The 23,117-nt window shown below is 44.5% G+C and overlaps 1 protein-coding gene across 3 annotated transcripts in view; it reads right to left on the minus strand.

The window, feature by feature from the left end:
- Positions 1–2,565: 2,565 nt before the first annotated feature.
- The window catches only part of PKHD1 (PKHD1 ciliary IPT domain containing fibrocystin/polyductin), a 382,755-nt gene continuing 362,203 nt past the window's right edge, over positions 2,566–23,117 (minus strand). For all 3 annotated transcript variants that reach the window (XM_050948683.1, XM_050948684.1, XM_050948682.1), the window contains 3 exons: positions 19,634–19,792; positions 18,120–18,263; positions 2,566–7,699 (listed from right to left, as the gene is read on the minus strand). In XM_050948683.1, coding sequence (XP_050804640.1) covers positions 7,350–7,699; positions 18,120–18,263; positions 19,634–19,792 — 653 coding nt within the window. In that variant the 3' untranslated portion in view covers positions 2,566–7,349. The remainder of the gene's footprint in view (positions 7,700–18,119; positions 18,264–19,633; positions 19,793–23,117) is intronic.

The raw sequence follows: 23,117 nt of genomic DNA on the forward strand, positions 1-23,117 counted from the left end.
ATTCATTTTGACTCCAAGACCACAAGGCATGATTTTCAATATAGTTACATTGTTCCTAAAATATTACACATACACACATCTCACAGCGATTATGAGTCCTGATAGGTTACAAGCTCTCAGTAGAGACCATGCATGCTACCCTTCATGGATCAATACCATGAAAGTGGTGTAATGAGTTTGTCAGGTCAGAGACAGGATTGGCTTTTAAAGAACTGTGAAGACTTTGCACCACTGTGTCACTCCAAGGTTCCTAGGGCTTCCATGCTGCTCAGGAATACAGAGCCTGGAAGCCCTGAGATCCCGTCTCTGGGGAAGTCCACTTGGTGGGCTACAGAGGAGCTGAGAACAGTTTTCTGATAGAAAATCTAAATTCACAGAAACAGCAAGGTCGGAGAGGAGATCTTCCTTTTCTGAAAACACAGCTAAAGCATTATGATGATAGTATAGCGCTTCTGACACACAGTTGAGCATTTTTGATTCCATCCAGTAGGGGGCAGCATTGCACACATAAATTCTTTGCAGTAATTATAATGCTATTTCAGACTCGTATCAGAATCATCTCTGTACCTGCTTGTAAGCCCCATGATGGACATGCAGCTAGAAAGTCCCAATTGACAAGACTTAAATGGGAGTTGCCATTTAAACTGCAGCTAATCATCATTGGGTCTGAAAACAAGAAGAAAGCACAAGGCAGAACAGAATGAAGTGTAGCATTCTTTCCCTGAAATGCACATATTTTTCTCTGGGATTAAAACAGGGTTTGTATTTTAAATTTTCATTTACTAAACAGAAAAAATATTTTACTAGGAGGCAATGGTATTAAGGAGAAATGATTCTTCGTTTGCCCTCAGGCCTGGCAAAGACAGGATTTGATTTGCTATGTTAGGCTGGAATCTGGATTGATACACAGAGATGAGAGGAGTGTTTAATAAAATTTACATTTCATTTTCTCACTTGACACCAGTCTCCTGTCACTCACCAAGAGAAGGAAATACGACATAACTTTTGTCAGCACCGAGGCATGAAGAGACAGCAGTGGGAGGGGAAGCAAGAGTTGGGGGCAGACAGGGTTAGTATAATTTTTATTGTATATATGTGTCATCTTCACTGTAGTCTGAAATTGACAAAGTGCATGGTAGGAAAAGCACATTCATCCAATCATACACAATCCATTCATGGGGATGGACAAAATGACCTACTGGGAAATCAGTCAGATAACCCAGGCCCCAATCCTTCCAGCATGTGCTTCAAAGCTGGCATGTAATCATTCATATGCTTAAAGTTAAGTACATGCTTAAATAGGTTTGTGGATCAGAGCCCCAATGAACGGTGAACTTTATCATAGAATAAGATGCAATATTGAACAAGCAATTCCAGTAATATGTAGTAATGTGCTTGGATGGGTGCATCAATAATGTGAACACTGTTTGGGTCTGGGCATGATTTTCTGAAGAGCTGACAACCCATTGACTTCAGCTGGAATTGTAAGGACTTGGCCCTTCTCTCTGCAGGCAGCCTGTACTAAGGAGAGGTGCCCGAGAAAACTTCCACTACCATGGGCCAGCGTGTTGGTTTCACAACTTCCTTCAGCAAGCAGCGCTCGGGGTTTGAAAAGGAAAGTGTTTGTGGGAAATCCGAATTGCTTTGAAAAAAATTGGATTATTTGGACTAAAAAATTGCCCCTGCCCGAGAAATGTTTCAGTTTTCAAAGCAGAAAACAGACATTTTCCATTTCTGTTTTTTAACCCCCATTTATTGTTTTTTTGCTCCTTTTTCTTCCAGTGGCAAGATGAAAAAAGGAGGGAGAAAAAAGGAACGGGGGCGATAACAAACCACAAAATAAAAACCAGAAACATTTCATTTTCCAAAACTGTTCAGCCTTTTTGTTTTGTTTTGGGGATATGTTTACACTGGCACTGAATAGCCTTCATTCCACCTGAAGGGTACCTCTGTGAAAGTGTGACTGTAGCACGGGTAGATATACTTGTGGTAGCGTTAAAGGACTAGCAACCAGAGTACATACCCAGGCTTCCCTTGGGTAGCTAGCCCATGCTGAATCCCATGCCGGAGTCCAAAACCATCAGGAAGCCTGGGTACATACTCTGGTTGCTAGTCTGTACTGCCATGTCTACACTGCTATTGCCGCCCATGCTAGCTAGATTATAGGTCACGTGGGTAGGCCAACCCGTGGTACAATCATCCCTTCGCTTGCAGTGTAGATGTACCAGAAGTGTCACATCTCATTTAAGCCCCAATCCAGTGAGGATTTAGGGGTGTGCTCCATTTTACACCCAATGGAACTACCCCAGATGAGTCTTTGCAGGATCAGGGTCTTTGACTGCAAGCCTGCCTCTGATTTGCCTGTAAAACACCTCTGGCGCTGTAGAAATAACAATAACAACAAATAGTTTTATTTGTAACACAAAAGGGCAATTAATGGGTTTAAAATCTCACTGGTGCTGTTGGGAGAAGGGGGAGTTGAAATTTTGTTTTAGGAACATGATTCTTTCAACTCAGACTGCAATTAATTTCACTACATCCCAGTTATCTCCACTCCCTAACCAGCCTTGTCATTTTAATTTTCCACAGGCTCACTCTCTCTCTTTTTTTTTCTCTCCACGAGTCTGTGCCTGTATCCTGGTGAAGTCTCATCAACTCTGGCCCAAAGCCATAGGCTAATTTGTCTGGAACACAGCTCCCTCTCCACCTCAGAAGTCAGGGGAGAAGGGAAAACCCACTGCCACAAAAGAAAACTTGCTCACAGCAGCATCCTGGGATTCTCACAGGCCAGGCATTGTGGGCTAAACTAACACACCAGTTCAGCTACCTTGTTGGTTGCAACAGTGTGTGTTCAAGTGCTAGTGGCCACAGGGCTCCAAGTAGTTGCAGATATATTTATTCTCCATGGGTGAGATCCTGGCTCCACTGAAGCCCATGGGCATTTTGCTATTGACTTCAATGGGGACAGGATTTCAGCCCAGGTCTTCCAACCCTGCTCAGAGAAGGCTGTGATGCTTAAGGCTGGGATTGTCAAAGGAGTTAACTGCCAAACTCCCATTAAAATTCAACGGCAGGAGGTGTCTAGCTCTCTTAAGCTTAAATTTCCAAAAGAGCTTAAAACCCTGCTGGCACCTTGTCTACACTAGTGCTGCAAGGGAGGGAAAGTCCTAGTGGAGAGAAGGCCAGAGGCTCTCATAACAGAATTCCCTGCAGTTGGGCCAGAAGCCTTAGCTACTTGAACCTCACTTCAGAATCTTCCTTCAACTTGACCCATCCCCTCCAGACCCAACACCTCAACTTGTGCAGCACAGTCACCTCCCAGCTCTCTTCTCTGGTCAGGCTGGCTTCTGTTTTCCTACTCTAAGAAAAACTTTACTCCTCCCTGCTTCTCTCTCCTTCTGCCCACATCTTCCTCCCCACCAGGCTTCATGAGCGGGCTGGTTTCTCCTCAGCACTTGGGTCTTGCCTCCTCCAACTCACTCCTGCATCTTCTGCAATCTGGCATCTGTCCTCTCCGCTCCACCAAGACTGCCCTCCCAGAAGTCTCTAATGATGTTTCCTCTTCCTTCCAAGCCTAAGGTTCTCCCTCTAGTCTCATTCTCCATAATGCCTTTGACACAACAGCTGGTGCTTTTCTTGCGACTCCCTCTTCTTTTGGCTGCTGTGACTTTGTCCTTTCCTGGTTCTCCTTCTCCCTCGCTAACCATTCCTTCAGCGTTCCCTTTGGTGGAACCTTTTCCTTCCCACCTCCCTTCTCTGTTGATGCTCCAAATGCGTCTGTCCTTGTTCCCTGCATTTCCCCCCTGTATACTTAATGCACACCAAAAATTAATGGGGCAAAAGGCAAGCACAGAAGGTGGATCTGTTTGCACAGAATTCAATGGGACTTTTATTTATGTGCTTGGTGTGAAGATACCACAATGAAGGGCATATCATAAATGCAGGTACCACAGATAGTGAGTCAGTGAGAGGAAGCATGATCTTATCCCATCTATGCTCGGTACTTATATGGCCCCCATCACCATAGCACATCAATCTGAGCTCATCAGATTGTAATAAATGTATCCTCACAACACACCCGTGGGGGCAAGGAGGGGCTATTATCCCTGTTTTACAGATAAGGAACTGAGACACAGACGGACTATGTGACTTGCGCAAGGTCACACACAGGAAGTCTAGGGCAGAGCAGGGATTCCACCTCGGTCTCCCACAACCCAGGCTAGCACTTTAACCACTGGACCATCCTTCCTCATTGAGTTAAGACCCTGGGCTAGGCCTCAAGATATTTGGGTTGAATTCCAAGCTCTGCCACAGATTTTCTGTGTGGCTTTGGATACGTCTATTGATCTCTCAGTTTTTCCCTTGTAAAGCTGGGATGATAGTGCTTCCTTTGTCTATTTAAGGTCTTCAGACCAGGGATTATGTCTGTGCAATGCCTAGCAAACTAGGGTCCCAATCTCAGCTGAGGTTTCCGGGGGCTGCTGCTATAATATTTATAAAGATCAATTGTAGAACTGGTGCTATGTAACTCACACACCTCCTGGGTGTGGGGTTCTGTCCCATCTAGCGGCACCAAAACCACTTAGAGAGAGAGATTAATGAATATGCTGTACAGCCTTAGCTAAGAGTCAGTTGGCTTTTAGCTCATGCACTAAGCTGCAGAGGTCCCAGGTTCAATCCCGACAACCAGGGTCTGTTGGTGTTACAGTTACATCAAACTTAATTCAGGCTCATGAATGCCTACAGTCATCTCTTCCCTCTCTCTGATCACCTAATCGTACCTTCGTTCCTAAAACCAAGAAATTACCCCTCTCCATGCCTTCCTATTTATCCAGGGTTTGCTTCCTGTTTACCACTCCTTTTGCTATCTCACAAGCTTAACAGGCAATGTCATTCACTTGAGTTAACCCATAGCCCTGCCGGAAATTAAGAACAACTCTGTGCTTAACTATGTTTTTATCTCTGCTCATTACTGCACTTAAAGATCTAGCCATGCAAGACATTATATAGTCTATAAACAAAATATGGAATAAATACAAGAATTTTCAATTAAAGGATTAATTAAAACCTTTAAGTGTTACCGATATGCACAATTTTTCAGACAGAAGGTTGTGTTGCTCAAGTTCTGCATACTCTTTATAGTCAGTATTCAGATAACTACTTTTGCATATTATTTGCATACATTGTGACATTTGTAATGACATACTTTTTGCACCTGCACTGTTCAGATGGGATACTTAGGAGTAGAGTTGCTTACGGATGGGGGGAAGGGAGAAGTATATTTATAATACAGTAGCTCCTCACTTAAAGTCGTTCCGATTAACGTTGTTTCGTTGCTGATCAACATGGGAACATGCTCGTTTAAAGTTGTGCAATGCTCCCTTCTAACCTTTGGCAGCTGCCTGCTTTGTCCACGGCTTGCAGGAAGAGCAGCCCGTTGCAGCTAGCTGGTGGGGGCTTGGAACCAGGGTGAACCAGCAGCCCCCCATCAGCTCCCCACTCCCCTAAATGCCCTGTGCTGCAGCCACCCAGCAGGCTAGCAATTGCAGCTGTCCCTCCCCCCACTGCCATGTGCTGCTCCTGCCCTCTGCCTTGGAGCTGCTCCCGGAGACTCCTGCTTGCTGTTCAGGGAGTTGGGGGAAGTGCAGAGGCTAATGTCAGGGTGTCCCCCTCCCCGCTGCTCCTACACCCTGCTTACCCCTTCTTCTCCATATAGAGCAGGGTGGGGACATAGAGGGAGAGAGACAGAGAGAGCCTGGGGCAGCAGCTGCTGTCTCAACTTCCTGATCCACTCAAAATCCACTTTGCTGCTTAAAAAGACAATGCACTTAAGAGTGGGTCAGCTGACTTAAAGGGGGGCAGTGTGCATTTCTCTCTCTCCCACACACAAGGTATGTGTCTGTCTCTGTCTGCTATGCTGACTCCCCTCCCTCCTGTTCATGCTGTCTTGTGTGAGAGGCTACATTAACAATGTGTTAACCCTTGAGGGCTCAACCCAGTGCTAGTTCATCAACCCTGCTTTGCCTACAGCATTTATAATGGTGGTAAATATATAAAAAGGTATTTTTAATTTATATGGGGGGGTCGCACTCAGAGGATTGCTATGTGAAAGGTGTCACTAGTACGAAAGTTTGAGAACCACTGATTTAGCAGCAAGGCATTCCCTGGGCAATATCCCACCCTCTTTCACCACCTCAACCAAGCCTCACAATCATCATAGCTGTGAACAGTATTAAATTGTTTGTTTAAAACATATACTGTGTGTGTATATATATAAAATATATATAGTTTTTTGTCTAGTGAAAAAAATTTCCCTGGAACCTAACCCCCTTCCCTCATTTACATTAATTCTCATGGGGAAATTGGATTGGCTTAACATCGTTTCGCTTAAAGTCGCATTTTTCAGGAACATAACTACAACGTTAAGTGAGGAGTTACTGTATGCCGAATGCTTCTTCCACCATGTCAAGGCATCTGTATTAGGCTGTGTTGGATACGCGGAAAGCAATAGTGTCCAAATCATCGGATTTCGGGTGAATGTCTTTCCAAGTGATAGCTTCTCGTTCAGCCCCCAAGTCACTGGATCCCATCCTGTTCATTTACATAGTAAGGGAGAATAATTCTGGCCACTGCAGGACTTGGGTGAAATTCTACAATCTGTGTGATGCAGAAGGTAGAAAGGATGGTCCCTTCTGGCCTTCAAATCCATGGGCCTGATCCTTAGCTGGTGGGAATCTGCACTGCTCCATTTGAGTCAGCTAAGGATCTGCCTCATTAATGGAGCTACATTGGTTTACACCAGCTGAGCATCTGTCCCGATGAAACTATGAGCCTGGGGTGGTACAGAAGAGAGTGTGGGAGAGTCTACATGTGACTGACTGTTCTCTGAGCCAGTCCTGGACCAGCACCCCAACATAATCATAGGGAGCCCCTGGTGTTGCTGTAAATGCCTTCTTTCAGAGGAGACATACAGGAGAGCCAGGACCACTTGTGGGACTTCCTATAAAAACAGGGGCCAGCTCTACAATCCTAGATGACCTAGAATGAGCCTGGGCAGAGTTAGAGCAAATTGAAGCAACTGAACTAAAAGTAGGCACTGTTTCCTTTATGGTTAGTGGCCATCAAAGTCCAGTAACAACCTGGGCACTTTTAAGCCTTTTCTAGTCTCACCTAGTTAAAAAAAAAACCACAATGTGAGGGTCTGCATGGCTGAGCAGATGGGCTAACATGCTTTTTCTGCCCACACCAGTGGAAGAAGCATCTCAGGTTCCCATGTTCCAATGGATTCCCTCCTAGAAAATATTTCATGTTGATGGTGCCACAGCTCATCCTTTCCCTTACACATCTCCTCAAGATCCCACAGCCGCCTCCTGCCTCTCTCTGTTCACATTCTGGGGCACAGGCTCCCCTCCTCCCATCTCTTTTCTGCGGGTGCAAGCGAACAGCTGCTGATGGGTATCCTTCCAGTCACAGAACTCCTTGGCACCACGCTGCTGAAGTTCCAGAGAACCCCAGAGAGCTGTTCTTCCATGTAATGAATGGCTGCTGTCATGTTTCCTAGCCATGGATAAGTTCTCTCTACTCTTCCTCTTATGTTCAACAGTACTTATCTTCTGCACTGACATGGCTTTAACCGTCTGTTGGTGCAATTCCTTTATCTGTCTTGCTGTGTTTCCTGCTACTCCATTTGCTTCCGTATCTGCAAGACAAAATCCTTTTACTCTTTACCTTACCAGTAGGTCCCTGTCTTTTTCTTCCCTTCCTGTTTATGTCTCTGCCCCATTCTAGAGCCTTTTGCTAACTGAAGTGTGGTGGTCACTGGAAAATGACTGTTAAAGGGAAATTGCACTTTAATTAGTACACTTCAGGGGTTCTCAAACTGGGGGTCGGGATCCCTCACGGGGTCGCAAGGTTATTATATGGGGGGTCGTGAGCCGTCAGCCTCCACCCCAAACCCTGCTTTGCCTCCAGCATTTATAATGGTGATAAATATATTAAAAAGTGTTTTCAATTTATAAGGGTGGGGGGTCACACTCAGAGGCTTGCTGTGTGAAAGGGGTCACCAGTAAAAAAGTTTGAGAGCCACTGCTCTATAACAATCTTTAAACATATATTGAATATCTATTAGTCATTTATTAACCCCTTATAAACAAATTGTAAAAATATATTGATATAAAACATACCAGCAATTAAATATCTCCACACTTAACACCAATTATTCATAGGACAACAGTTGTTTTTCTCACATTTTATATTAAGGTGCCATTCACAAATAGATTCTAAAAGGTTTATCATTGATTACTAGATGTTTCAATAAATGGGCTAAAGATTGGTATGGAGTTAAACGGGCTAATAAGTTGCTTATGACCACCTATAACACAGAGTATTCATGTCTGCTACATGCATTTAATAACCCCTTTGTGAGTCATTTCTAAATGGAAGCGTACTATAAAGCATGACCCTTCCCACCCCCCCGGTGTTTGGAACTCAGACAAGACAGCTCAAGGGACATGAAAAATAAAATGACTGAAAAATGAAAGTAATGTTGACTTAAAACAAGAACGTGAAACCGGAATAATTTATTTTAATTATCCAAAGTGGAAAATGCAAAAAGCAAGCATTCTTAATAACCTACAGTGTTGTCGGGCACAGAGGTAAAGCAACTGGTTTTGTGACAACATATGACTTTTGAGCTGACATTGTCTTCTAAAGCTCCAATCCTGCATTGGGGTGCATGCAGGCAGACTGCTTCTTACTCTTATTTTGGTTGCTTTGTACAGTTGCTAAAATCTTTGCAAAATAAATAAATAAATAAATAATCCAGGTATATGCTTCCGATGCAAATCTAGGCCATATCTAGATGACCTGCTAAATCGGCACCGCTGTGATCGATGCAGCGGTGTCGATTTAGCGGGTCTGGTGAAGACATGCTAAATCAATAGAAGACCACTCTCCCGTCAACACCTATACTCCACCTCCTTGAGAGGCGGAAGGTATGTCAATGGAACAGCATCTCCCATCGACATAGCGCGGTGTAGACGCTGCTGTAAGTCAAGCTAAGTTACCTCAACTTCAGTTTCGTAAGATACGTAACTGAGTTGGCAGAACTTAGATTGACTTACAGTGTTAGAATAGACCAGTCCCTAGTCTTATTTCACCTGCCCCAGGTGACATCTGCTGACTTTGCTGGCAAAACCACGCCACTACTTTCCGTAACACTGCTGAGCTAGCATAGCTACGGATTCAATCCCACCACTGGCAGCAAGCTCCGTCTGTGGAGTCTTTGTAACTGGTGATGATGGAAGATGCAGGAAGAGCCCAGCATGCTTTTCACATCCCAGGTGACAGGCAGAGTCCTGCAGTCCTTACTCCGGTAAAGCTCCCTCTGAAGTCAATAGCAACTTTGCTGGAGTAAGTGCTGTAAGAGTGGACCCTGCGTTTGCAGGGCTGGTGGGAAGAAAAATCATTGTTTTGTTTTGTAAACTGAGAAAACGTGATCCTGATGCCACGAGGTGAGCCAGTGCAGCTAGGGAGAGGGCACTGGGCTGGGAGTTAGAAAAAGCTGTTTCTAGTCCAAGCTCTGCCACTGACCATGGGCAATTCATTTGTGTGGCCTTGGGCAAATCACTTCATCTGACTGTGCATCTGGTTCCCCTCTCTCTTTTGGTTTATTTAGGTTGCAACGTTTATATGTTTATACGGTGCCTAGCGCAGCGGGGTCCCTATCTTTGTTGGAATCTCTAGGTGTGTATTGGGGCAGGTGCCCTACTCTTACAGAGCAGGGGTAAAAGCAGCACTGGAGAGGGCTGCGGCTGGGAAAAGGGAGGTTGATGGGGGAAGCTGCCACAGCTGTGGCCACCTTAATCAGGGCCCAGCTGGCCCTTATAAGAGGGCAGTAGGACAGAAGCTAGCGCACACTCTCTCTCGCTTCCTGAGAGAGAAGGGCCTGGCTGCCTGGTAGCTGAGAAGGGTACCTGAGGTGGAGCAGTGCTGGGGGAGGGCAGAGGGAGCTGGGGAGCTCCAGCCTAGTAAAACTCCAGGCTGCAGGCCTTGCTAAGAAGGCTAAAAGGGTACTGGGGCTGCAGGGAGGCAGCCCAGAGACAGGTAAAGGCAGCAAGTCCTAACCCCTCTTGCAGATGGTGAGTGGTTTACGCACTGCAGTCTGCCCCAGTGAGCAGGGGCTAGAAGGGGACTGGCAGTAGCCACTGAGGCGAGGTGGGGATAGAGATTTGGGAGTTCCCCTGGCTGGGGAGACCCAGATTAGGGGTTGCTGCTGGGGACAGAACCCTGATGTAGAGGAGCATTGGGGTCCAGAAGGGACACGGTGGCAGGGGCAGGCGAGACACTGGCCTGCAGAGGGTGCGCCAGGCTGAAAGAGCTAATTCCCAGGCTGACCAGCAGGAGGTGCCGCGCCAGAGAATTGTCGCCTTGCCAGAAGGTGTTACTGTAATCTTCTGTTGCATTGCTCTCAGCATGCTTATAACCTTTGCAGCTCCGCATTCAGACAACGATTGCAATCAAATCTCATGTTTCAGGACTTCAGTCAGGAATCTGCAAGGGTCAGGAATGACTTTTAATCCTGATGCACAATTGCCAGATGTATTCAGAAGGGGAAGTGGGGTTAGCCTTCCTCTGAAGCATCAAGAGACAGGCCACAACTGGAGATGGGACACTGAGCAATGTGGGCCAATGCTCAGATGCCTGGCTGGTGGGTCTCGAACATGTGCTCAGGGTCTAAATGCTTGTTAGATTTGGGGTTGGGAAGGAATTTTTCCTCAGGTTAGATTGGCAGAGACCAGTGGTGATGTGTGTGTTTGTGGGGTCACATGCCCTCCAGATTTCTCAGTATGCATCTTGCCAGGATGCCCATCAGTAAGGAGGCAGTGCCTCCCCTGGGTGGTGGCACTCCCTGTGTGTCTACAAAGCATGGGGAAGAAGGAAGCAGCAGGGAGGCTGGCAGGGGGCTGAGCTCCTAAACACCATTCCCTGGGCTACATGGGGCTGCTTCTCCTTCCCTGCTGCAGGAGTCCCAGCACTTCCCACTGTCTGCTTAGCAGACTGCCTGCTCAGGTGAGTCAAGGGGACATCTTCAAGATACAGTGTGCTATGTGCCAGGTAGCTCTGGTGGAGCCCCATCCAGCCCGAGAGTCCTGGGCGTGCGTGAGGGGAGAAGGAGGTGGGGGAAGGGAGAGAGTGGGAAAGGGATGGTAGACCTTGCTGCTGCTTTAATGCACCCCCAGCAGGTAGGGGTGCATTGAAACAGCAGCAGCCTCCAATGTGCCTATCAGGAAGAATGCAATTTAGGGTGTGTATTTCCCCCTCCAACAAAAAGTGACTGATAATTCTCCAACTTCTTGTTAACTGAGCCGATCCAGTCCCGTGCACCATCCCACCCTGGAGCCATCCACCCTGATGGCGGACGGGGGACTGTGCATCCCAGCTGAATTGCCCCATTTCTTGGCCTTGTTTTGAGCCCTTGCTAAATCGATTGGGGATAGTCCAGGTTTGGGGGAGGGCTGCAAGCTCTGCAAGGGGCTGGCCAGTCACAGGACAGAGAGCAGGAGGAAGAGGAGTAGTTGCTAGTGTATGTTGTCTACCTACATATCAAGTTTCAGGGGGTGGAGGCAGAGGCAACACATGGGGCGGTCACGTGTCCCCACAGAACCTTTCAATTGTGCCCCTCACCACTATCCACAGTTATCTGGCAGGGATCTTGGAGACGTCTTTGCCTTCCTCTGTAGCACGAAGCAAGGATTGTCTGCTGGGGTCATCTGGGCATTTTCCACCCTGTCACTGCACCTCAGACCCTCCTGGGCTTTGCCTGTGGCACACAATGGTTTAGGTTCCTGAGGACTGAAACACTTTTTTCTAACTAAAGTCGTTGGGTTCCATATAAGGGTATCTGGGTGAAATTTAATGGACTGCAATACAGAATCACAGAACTAGAGGGGACCTCGAGAGGTCATCTGGTCCAGTCCCTTGCACTCAAGGCAGGACTAATAATACAGGAGGTAGGACTATGATGTACTTTAACCAGCATGATAAACCCTTAGCAAAACAACCGACCTACAGCATGTGCATTTAGTGCCCCTTGGACTCTAATGTAGATCTCACCCCTGTTAGGAAAATGTGCTCTGATTGGTGCAGTTACCTGGCACAGACCCCAAATGAAGATGTACTACACTGACACAAAGCGAATTAAGCCACAGCAGTATAGAGGGCATTGGTCAGGGACTCGAGCGTTCTAGTCCTGGCTTGGCCATTGACCTTCTGTGTGACCTTGGGCAAGTCACTTAATCAACCCTTTGCCTATCGGGAAGATGGGGATAATGGCGCTTCCCCATTTTCCAGAGCTGTCGTGAGGATGAAATCTATTTACAGTGAAGGAAGCCATATTATTACACAAATAGACAAGTGTAAGACCTGGTATAGAGAGAAAACATTAGGGATCCATACTGATGTAGTGGAGACACTGGTGCATGATCTTTTACTATAGCTAAGTCATTATGCTGTATTTGATTTATACCAAGTTTTCTTCAGACTGGTATCTCTTTTATGGCAAACGGGTCTTGTCAAGCAAACCTGATCTCATTTTTGGAGGGCATTACAAGTTTGGTTCATAAAGGTAATGGCGTAGATGGAATTGGACTTAGACTTTTTGTAAGATTTAGTACCGCATAACATTCTGATTAAAAAATGAGCACTATACCCTATCACTAAAGCACCTGATAAATTGATTAAGTACTGGTGAACTGACAGATCTCCAAATATAGTTGCCAAAAGGGAATCAATATCAATTGGGGTGCTTCTAGTGGGGTTCTGCAGGGATTGGTATTAGGCCTGACACTGTTCAACACTTTCATCAATAAAAGGGAATAAATTTAAAATCGGTGCTGATAAAATTTGTGGGTGACACAAAGATTGGTGGAGTGGTACATAGTCACAAGGATAGGGCAGTCACATTGAGCGAGCTGAATCGCTTGAAAGGGGAAAACATTCAGACAATGCATTTTCTTTTAATACAGCCCAATGCAAAGTTATACATCTAGGAACAAGGCACGCAGGCCACACTTAGACCAGAGGAGTGTATCCTTGAAAAAAGTGACTCTGAAAAGGATTTAGGGATCATAGTGGACCTAGCTTCCAGTGCAATAGTGTGGCACAGTGGCTAATGAAATCCTTGGACATATAAACAGCAGAGTAGTAAATAGGAGCAAGGAGCTGATTTTACTGCTATATTTGGCATTGCTGAATTGGCTAGTGGAATACTGCATGCCGCTCTGGTGCCCACCTTAAAAAACGCGTTGAAAAATTGGAGAAGGTGCAGAAAAGAACCATAAAAATGATTCAAGGGTTGGAGAAATGCCTTCCAGTGAGAGACTCAAAAGAACTGAGTCTGTTTAACTTCTCAAAAAGAAGACTGAAAGGTGACTTTGATTGCCGTACATAGGTAACTTCATGGGGAGAAATATTGGGCACTAAAGGGCTCTTCAATCTAGTAGAGAAAGGTAAATAAAGAATCACTGGCTGGAAGCTGAAGCAAGACACGTTGAATTTAGAAATAAGGCATAATTTTTTAGCAGTGAGAGAAGACATCTCTTGATGTCTTCAGGTGAAGACTGGATGGCTTTTGGGAAATTGTGCTTTGGTCAAGCACAAGTTATTGGCCACAATACAGGAGTAACTAGGTGAAATTCAATGGCGCATGTATCTGACAAAGTGGGTATTCACCTATGAAAGCTTATGCTTTAATACTTCTGTTAGTCTATAAGGTGCCACAGGACTCTTTGTCGTTATACAGGAGGTCAGACCAGATGACCTCTTGGTCCCCTTTGGTCTAGAATCTATTGGTATATCCACCACCATCATCAGTATTGTCACACTGCCTAAGGCCCTAGTATCCATGTGTTGGGCCCTGTACAAACATATAACAAAGGGATGGTCTCTACCCAGAAGATGTTGTAATCTAAGCCCTATTCATGATCACAGAAATAATAATAAAGATCCCAAACATCTTGTTGGATTAGAAATATGGGATTTCTTCACAGGGAAAAAAAATGTAAGGGAGAAACTAAACAAAAATGACTGTAGCTTTGATTGTCTCTCGCTCCAAAACCAACATTATTTTAAATAAGGGGAAATCAAACATTAAGGCATTTCAAGTCACACACATTAAATTTGCTTAAGATATTGTTATCCTTGTTTAGATTTGAACATATTGGGGAATCTCTTTGTCTTGCAACAATTCCTAAAAGACTGTAAATGGCTGGATTTCCTTTTTCTGACAAAAATCTCTCCATGAATTATTTACACAATGGCTCCAATCAACACTGTACCTGTCAGGCTCCCCAGCCGAAATGAAAGTTCACTATGTAAAGGTGCCAAGGGAATATGGCAGCCTCCCACTGCGAGTTTATAGACAGAACTAAGTCAGCACACATTATGTGTCAGAGTCGACATCAGACGGAATCAGATCCTTTGATCTCAGACCTCCACAGGAAGCTTAGATCTCAGACAAATTAGATAAAAAATGAATTTATATGTATCCTAAGGCACACAGTTGAATGCTGTGTTTTGGAGAAGTATGGCAAATATCAAAACATATAAACTGCAGCATTTCCCTTCTCTCTCCTCCTCTGCTTTTGTGATGGACGCTAATTAAAATAAGAAGACGAAACTCAAACTAGCCTCTTATGCAATCCACAAAATTTAGGGCAGGAGGTGGAAAAAATACCCAGCACCAGAATGTGTGTGTGTGGTTCAGTCAGGGTTCCAGGATGGGCTGAGAAATGGATTCGGATCTTTGCTCTCAACAGGCGACAGCTGGAGGAGCCCATCCAAGTTTGTTAAGGTGGAAGCCAATACTTTTTGCTGTTTGGTGGAGCCCGGTGCCAGGTGCACGCCCCTAAAGGTATCTGCTTTGGCTGTGACCTCAGAGGGAGTTTTGTTTGATCAGTAAATCATTATGAGAAAAGATTACTTTCCCCTCCCCCCTCAAAAAAGCTAGAGGAGCAAAACAAGGAAAAACAGGGAAATGGGATTGCTTTTTGACTTATGGTTTTATATAGCTGGTCAAAACATGCAACCATGAAAAGGCCTACAGAAAAAGGACAGCACTGAATGGGTCTGGCATGGACAGTATGAAAACGTGCATGGATTGACTCAGAAATATGCACGATGCATATTAGACTAATCATCCCCAAATTAACTTACCTTGGTAATAATGGCTTTCATCCTGAAAGCTCCTAGAGTGTTTAATGATTAGTGTATACTAGCTATTCATATGCTCTATTATTGTTAATCACCTAGGCCTGGTCTACGCTTGCGGGGGGGGGGGGGGGGGGGGGAATCGATCTAAGTTATGCAACTTCATCTACATGAATAATGTAGCTGAAGTCGACGTACTTAGATCAACTTGCTGTGGTGTCTTCAGTACTGTGAGCCGACTGCTGCTGCTCCCCCATCGACTCTGCCTGTGCCTCTCACCCTGGTGGAGTACAGGAGTTGACGGGAGAGCACTCGATTTATCGCGTCTAGACTAGTCACAATATCGATCCACACTGGATCGATCGCTGCCTGTTGATCCAGTCGGTAGTGAAGACATAACCTTATGTTGCAGAAGCATCTAGCAGCCTGAAAAGGCTGAGGCCCGCTTGTCCTATGCTCTTTAAGAAACTGACATTGGCACAACTGACACTGAACTGAATGGGGTCAGGATTTCACCCATAAATTCTATAGACACTTAAAAACTGAACCACACATTTATTCTCCTGTAAATTTTCAGGTCAGAGCGAGACTATTTCATACAGTAAATAGCAGTCCCTGTCCCAGTCTAAATGACAAAGGGTGAAATCACGGCTACGGCTGGGCAAATGTTTAGTTCACTGGCAATTTTGAAAAAAAAGTCACCAAAAATCCGTTTTGGGTCAGGCTGCAAATAAACTTAAAAAAAAATCAGCAAATTGAAAAGCTGAGAAAAAAAATTGTTTTGGGTCAAACAAAATCTTTCATTTTGATTTTGACCATTTAAAAATGTTTTTGAATTAAAAACAAATAAAAGTAAAGGAAATATTTTAAAAACTCAAAATGTTTTGTCAATGTTGAATCAAATGTTGAAGGTTGTGTGAATTGTTTTTGTTTTCTAAACAATTTGGTGAAACTGATACATATTTGTGAAACATTTCAGTGTCACTGAAACTTCATTTTTCACCCCAAAAAGTTTTGGTAAAAAATGTTTTGCCCTGCCCTTAACCTGGACCCATAAACTAGTTGTGTGTACAATTCCTAGCCAATCAGCAGTAGCATCAGTCATAGTAATCTCAAACATCCAGCTATCGGTAAAACTATTAAAAACACATGACTTGGAAGCCTACATCCCAGATTCAAAAGCAGTTTAGGGCATGTGCACACTTCAATTGGAGATGTAATTCCCAGTGCAGAGACATACTCACTCTAGCTCTGATCAAACTAATATTGTAAAAATAGACTGTAGAGGTGGTGGCTCGAGCAGCAGGAAGGACCAGCCACCCTGAATATATACCTATCTGAGGTGCTAGGCACATACTCGCACTACTAGCCCCTCCCACTGCTTGGACAGCTGCAGCTAAACTTCTGTTTTTAGCACACCGGGTTGAACAGAGCTAATGAAGGTATGTATCCTTGATCAGGGAATTATATTTCCAGCCAGAAGTGTAGATGTACCTGTCAGCACTTAGGAGCCCAGTCTCATTGATTTTAATGAGATTTAGGAACCTAAGGACTAGATTCACAAAAAGGCACTTTGGTTTCAGAGGGGTAGCCGTGTTAGTCTGTATCAGCAAAAACAATGAGGAGTCCTTGTGGCACCTTAGAGACTAACAAATTTATTTGGGCATAAGCTTTTGTGGGCTAAAACCCACTTCATCAGATGCATGGAGTGGAAAATACAGTAGGAAGGTATAAATACACAACACAAGAAAAGATGGGAGTTGCCTTACCAAGTGGGGGGTCAGCGCTACCGAGGCCAATTCAATTAGGGTGGATGTGGCAACTTTTAGGTACCTTGCTACCTAGGAGAATTCAGAACCCTGGGTTAGGTGTCCAAGTTCCTACACAATGCATGGAGAGAGATACACACCTGAGAATGGGATTCACAAAAGCCAGCATGCTGAGCAGGGAGCCATCTATACCAACCAATAGAAAATGCTGAGCAGAGGGTGTGGCCTAAGAAACATCCCTCAAAGGGAGTTGGCACTGTAATCTCTTTGGGGCAGGGATTACCACAATGTTTGTAACTTGTAAGCGCTGAGCACATTGACGGTGCCAAAGAGAGTGTAAACAAAAATTATATTCAGATCCAGGGTGACATTTTTCAGGCAGACTTATTTTTGACTTGTAAATGGAACAAATTTGGTTTGGATTATTTGAAAGGGAATAAACATACTATGGTGATGGGAGTCATCAAAGTACCAAGATAGAAGGAACCCCACAATGTCATTGTTAAAGTTGCCATTTTGCCTATAGTCTCACTTCAAAGTGACCACTTGCAATTGATTTTCTGGAACACGGCACCAATCAGGACTATCTGTTGCCAATATAGGCTGATTCTGTCACTCACATGTCAGTTTTACAAATAACATAAACAGATATGATCTGAAAACACATGCAACAGTTTGTTTGAGCAAATAAGCCATTTTTACATGGCCTTTTTTCTGACTATAACCATATGTATGCAACGTTTTCTCTTCAATTTTGGAAGAGATGCTTGGAAACTGAGGATTTAAATAAAAAACCAAAAAACCTGTGTGGCTTCATTGAAATCAGTGGCAAAACTGACATTGGGTGAAATCCTGACACCATTCAATCCATAACTTCTACAGACATTTAAAAATTGAACCACACATTTACTCTCTTGGACATTTTTCAGTTCAGAGAGAGAATTCATTTGTAGTAATCAGCTCTATTAATGTTGTAATCAGCTCTAGTGGAACAAGTGATTCATCTATCTATCTAGGCCAGATCCTTAAATGGCAAAATTATAACTTCTATCAACACAAGCTCATAGCTTGTAAGGTGAGTGAAGATCTATTTGGTTGAAAGGGGCTTTGGAAATGTGAGTTATTCTCATTCTGTGGACTCACCTCTTTCTATCCCAGAAATGTCTCTTTTGTTCTCTTCCTGGGCATGGTGGAGATCGGCACGAGTTGAACGCTGCTGTGGCAGAATCTGGGAGGATTTCATATTGCTCTTTGCTTGTGGTACATTAGCCTGTCCAATCTTTGTTTCTGTATTGAAATAAACAGTTACATCATTCTCAGTCCATCCACGTCTCAGAGCCAGATATAGTATTACTTTAAGAAACAATCTATTGCTCGTGAACTGGCATCTAATCTTGTGTGCATTCTCTCTGCCCAAAGGAGGAGGCTTGTTTATGATTACACTTCACTGCATTTTACCTTTAGGGATCACATTTCTTCACTTCAGCAAAACTCTGTCTTCAGATCCTCACAGTATACACTGGGCATCATTAGAAACTCAGGCTGGTCACAGCCAAGACTACTACACAGTGCAACTCAGGAGTGAGGCTTTAAACCATTTTTGTACTTCCCCATTCCTGAGCTATTTGCGTACTGAAGTAGTTCCCCAGCATAGGTTAGCACACTTTGAAGGCTGCTCAAATTATGCCATCTGACTATGATGGCAACTGGGGATTGCTGGCATGCAGAAAAATCCTGGCCATGCTCTGTTTCTCTCCAGCCATTCCTCTTCCATTGGTAACTGTAGACCTGAGGATATTTCTGCTCTGGGGCACTCCTCCTGAAGCTATGCCAGTTTTAGGGCCACAAGGTAGAAAGCATCCTTAAGTTATAACCTGGGCCTTTATATTTGCCACATCACAGTGAGTTGCCTCATTATTTCCTCTTCTAAATACAGGGGAAATACAAGGGTCAAGATTAAAAAAATACAGGAGCCTAAAATTAGGTTTCTAAATCCTGATTTAGACACCTAGATAAGTAGCCTGGAATTTCAAAGGGGCTGAGCTCCCACTGGCTTCAGCACCATTGCTCCAATGCAAGGGAGAGGAGAATATGGCGTGATCTGATTTTTAAAATTGCCCAGTTTGGATATAAAGGAAGTTGCAATGTGTAATTAAGCTGTGGAGTGCTCTGCTTGGATGCCCTGTGCTTAAGGCACTGGGTTGGGATTCAGGAGACCTGTGTTCAATTTCTCACTATGCTCCCTGCATGACATCTTGGAAATATGACTTTCCAAAGTGCTCAGCAGTTACCACGGATGACAGTTTTGGCAACACTGAAAACCTGGCTATTACTTTCTGTGTGCCTCAGCTGCCCATCTGGAGAGCGGGGATCATAATGCTTCCTTCGTCAGTGATTGCCGACTCTTTGGGGCAAGGACTAGCTGTCTTATTATGTGTATGAACAGTGCCTAGCACAATAAGACCATGATCTCTGCTGGAGTCAGCTGAGTTCCGCTGAGTCAGGCCCAATGTGTACAAGAGATATGAACAATGTCAATAATACCAGCCCAGCCTGCCTTACCATTATTACAGAACTCTTTAAGGGTCACTCTTTAGACACCAATGAAATGGGAGAGACTCTGCAGATGGAGAGCTCTCCTGGGGATTCCCACTTACTGAAACTTTTGCTTTTCTTGGACCAGCAGAATACAAGAAGACCCATAACTAGCACTGAAGCCACTGAGCCCAGCACAGCAGCAAGGACCGTGATGGACTTCCCTCCCTTGGGGATAGGAAAGATGGTAAATGGCTGGGACTCGACAGTGAAGTCAGCACCTGAGAGAGGAAAATATATCAGATTATTACAACATTTTGGAAACTTGTTTCATAGCCAGAACACTTGGTTATGGCCACTAACACAGGAACTGATGTCTGAAAATACATTCACGAAAGGGCCTAAATCATAGCCCAGTGAAGTCAATGGGAGTTTTTCTATTGACTTCCACAGGCCCCGGATCAGGCCCAGACAGAACATGTAACGAAGCCTTTCTTGAATTGACAAAGCTGCTACATTAAAGGCATGAACTATTGCTATCAGTTCCCAACCAGCTATCTGAGTGCCGATCATTGGAAATTTGAAATTGTTCTCGGATATCAGACTTAAAGCCATGATCCAGCAAAAGGCACTTTGAGAATGTCTTCAACGGAACTAGTCACGTCTTTAAAGCTGAGCACATGCTCTGCTGGACTGGGCCTAAAGTGCTGTTAATCTTCTCCACAGTGTTGATTAAAACATTATAAACAAGCAGTAGGACTATCATTACTGTTACTAGTACAACTATTAACTGTCACATATTGTACACCTTGTATATAACTCCCTTTGTCCAAAGATACCACGTTATTCTATAGGCTGATTAGGAATCACTTCACCCCCATTTAAATGCAGCATTTCTTTGGAGTGTACAATAACACTGCACAAGAATATGAAACAGAATGTGAAGATCACTTTATCCAGTTGAAACTATACAAGCAAAACTGGGTGGTTGAAATTTAGCCAAATCACCTGGGCCAACACACCTCTGTTATAACTTGATTTTCTCATCAATCCCAAATCCGCAACTCTGTTGATTTTAATGGAGATTTGTTTAATGTTCTTGTCTGAGTTATATTTTCAGTACAAATTTCTAAGAGGCTTATTTGCTGATTTATTTTAAAAAACTCAAACATTGGCAGATGGGGACTTGAAGGCAGGTGTAATACCGGAAAATACTTTTATTTGACCTTGACTAGATTTCAACTTGCCCTTGTCCCTTTAAACAAACTCAGGCTCCATCGGAACAATGTGGCAGGCAAATTGCAACAGACCAGAAGTGGCGTTCAGACATTTAAACATAAGGACTTTTAGTAATAGTGGATGAAGTTTCTCAAGGTACATCTACACTATAATTAAAAACTCATGGCTGGTCCATCTCAGCTTACTTGGGTTCACAGGGATGAAGTTAAGGGGCTGTTTAATTGTAATGTAGACGTTCGGACCAAGTTCTAGGACCCTGCAAGGTGGGAGGATCCCAGAGCTTGGGCCGCAGCCTGAATGTCTACACCACAATTAAACAGCCCGTTAGCCTCAGCCCCTTGAGCCTGAGTCAGCTGGCAGGGGCCAGCCATGGGTGATTGAAGTGTAGACACATCCTCAGAAATCTAGGACTTTAGGGGCTGGATCTAACTCCTATTGAAGTCAATCGTAAGATTCTCATTGACTTAAAAGGGAGTTGGATCAAGGTCATATAGTCCCATATCACTACAGGGAATGATACCCGGAAGCAAATAGCAAGTCTATGCAACGCTGGGTGGGTATGTCTGCTCTGCAATCACAGAGGTGACTGCAGTGGCTGGCATACTCGTGCTAGTTTGAATCTAGTTAGCATGGCTAAAAATAACAGTGAAGACACAGCAGGGCAGGCTTCAGCATGGGCTGTACAAGCATCCGGGGACATACTTGCATTGCCAGCCTGCATTGAAGCATCCTGCTACACCTTCGCTGCTATTTTAGCTGTGCTAGTTAGATTAAAGCAAATGCACCTCTGCCAGCCTGTGTTGAGATCACACCTCTGATTGCAATGCAGACATACTCACCCGTGGAAATAATCTGCTCCCTCCAAACAATGCCACTATTCAGTTGGGGCCTCCACATTTAGCACCTGCTGCATCTTCAAGAATAGCCCCATCTAGGAATCCAAAAGGGAGGTCACGGGGCATGAATAATTACGGCAGGCTGCGCATGCAAAACTAATGATAGAATTTGATCCCAAGTGCCTGGGAAATTACATTTTTTGTTTGTTTATCGTAGATGCCAAGAAAACATCTGCTATAAATGTCCAGCATGCAGTACGCTCTCCAACATGGTTCCCACTTGAGAATGCTGAAGGAGATTTAAAAGGCAGAATTATCTATGTTACTCAGAGTGTATTTTTTATGATGCATGTTAAAAATGTACAGTATTCTGGTTTAAATTAGTCAAAGATCATGCAAAATGAAACAGCTTTTCATGCTACTGTCTGAAAAGTTCTTTCAGCACAGTCCTTATTAGCTAAAAGTGTAACAAAAAGGATCCAGGTTTGACCTTCATTCAATGGGAAGATCTTCTAACTTCACTGCAGTAGCTTTTGCAGTGAATTTGCAACATACTACATTTCCAATTTAAGGGCCAGAGCCTGCTGGGAGCTGAGTTCCTCCTGATGCCAGTGGGAGTGCAAGCAGTGGGAGCTGAGGGTCCTCAGGAACTTGCAGGAATGTACACCATAGCAGAGCACAAATGCTCACCGTTTAAGGGGACATTGGTATTTTATGTATCACAATTTAGTCTTTCTAAAACTGGGGCCATTATACACCTGAGATGTTTAGACACTAATTTGTGACGTCTTAACACAGTGGTCCCCAACCTTTTTCATCTGGCGGGTGCTGGACAACGAGTCACCGAGGACCATGGCTGATGGCCAAGCATCCGCTGAAATGCCACCAAGAAGCGGCAACGTCAATAGGCGTTGCTGCTGAAACGCTGCCGAGAAGCAGAGTCATCCAGAGGCGTCGCCGCCAAAATGCCGCCAAAAATCAGCACCTGGAGAGTATGCGGGAGCACATAGATGCCATGGCACCTGCCGGCACTGCATTGGGGACCACAGTCTTAACATTTCAGTGAAATATTCCAGGCTAACACAGAGCTGGATTAAGGCAATCCAAGGTCCTAGCCACACCATCACATGGGCTCCCCATGGCTGTGCCTCTACTCTGTGGCCCGAGCCCCTCCCAGCAGAAACACTTCAGGACCAACCAGGATGCAACTGCTTCAGTGGGTGAACTGGGCCATCTGCACTCTCCTCTTCCTGCCACAAACACAGACTCCTCTGCTAGATGGTGCTGGCACGCCCCTCACCCCACAGAAGAGTGGGTCTTGGAGTTAACACTGCACCGAGAGGAATGGGGCAGTTCAGAGCTCTTGTTTCAGGCTCTCTGCAATCTGAGACAGACAACACTATGTTGGCTTCACTCAAGTCAGGTTTCCAAGCTTTTCTTCACAACCATCAGGACAAGAGACTTATTTTTTTTTAAAAATGAAGGCTCAGAATCTGATATAATCACATGACTCCAGATTGTGGGGCCTTTG

Source organism: Gopherus flavomarginatus, chromosome 4 (assembly GCF_025201925.1).
Source record: "Gopherus flavomarginatus isolate rGopFla2 chromosome 4, rGopFla2.mat.asm, whole genome shotgun sequence".
In the NCBI taxonomy this organism is placed as follows: Eukaryota; Metazoa; Chordata; order Testudines; family Testudinidae; genus Gopherus; species Gopherus flavomarginatus.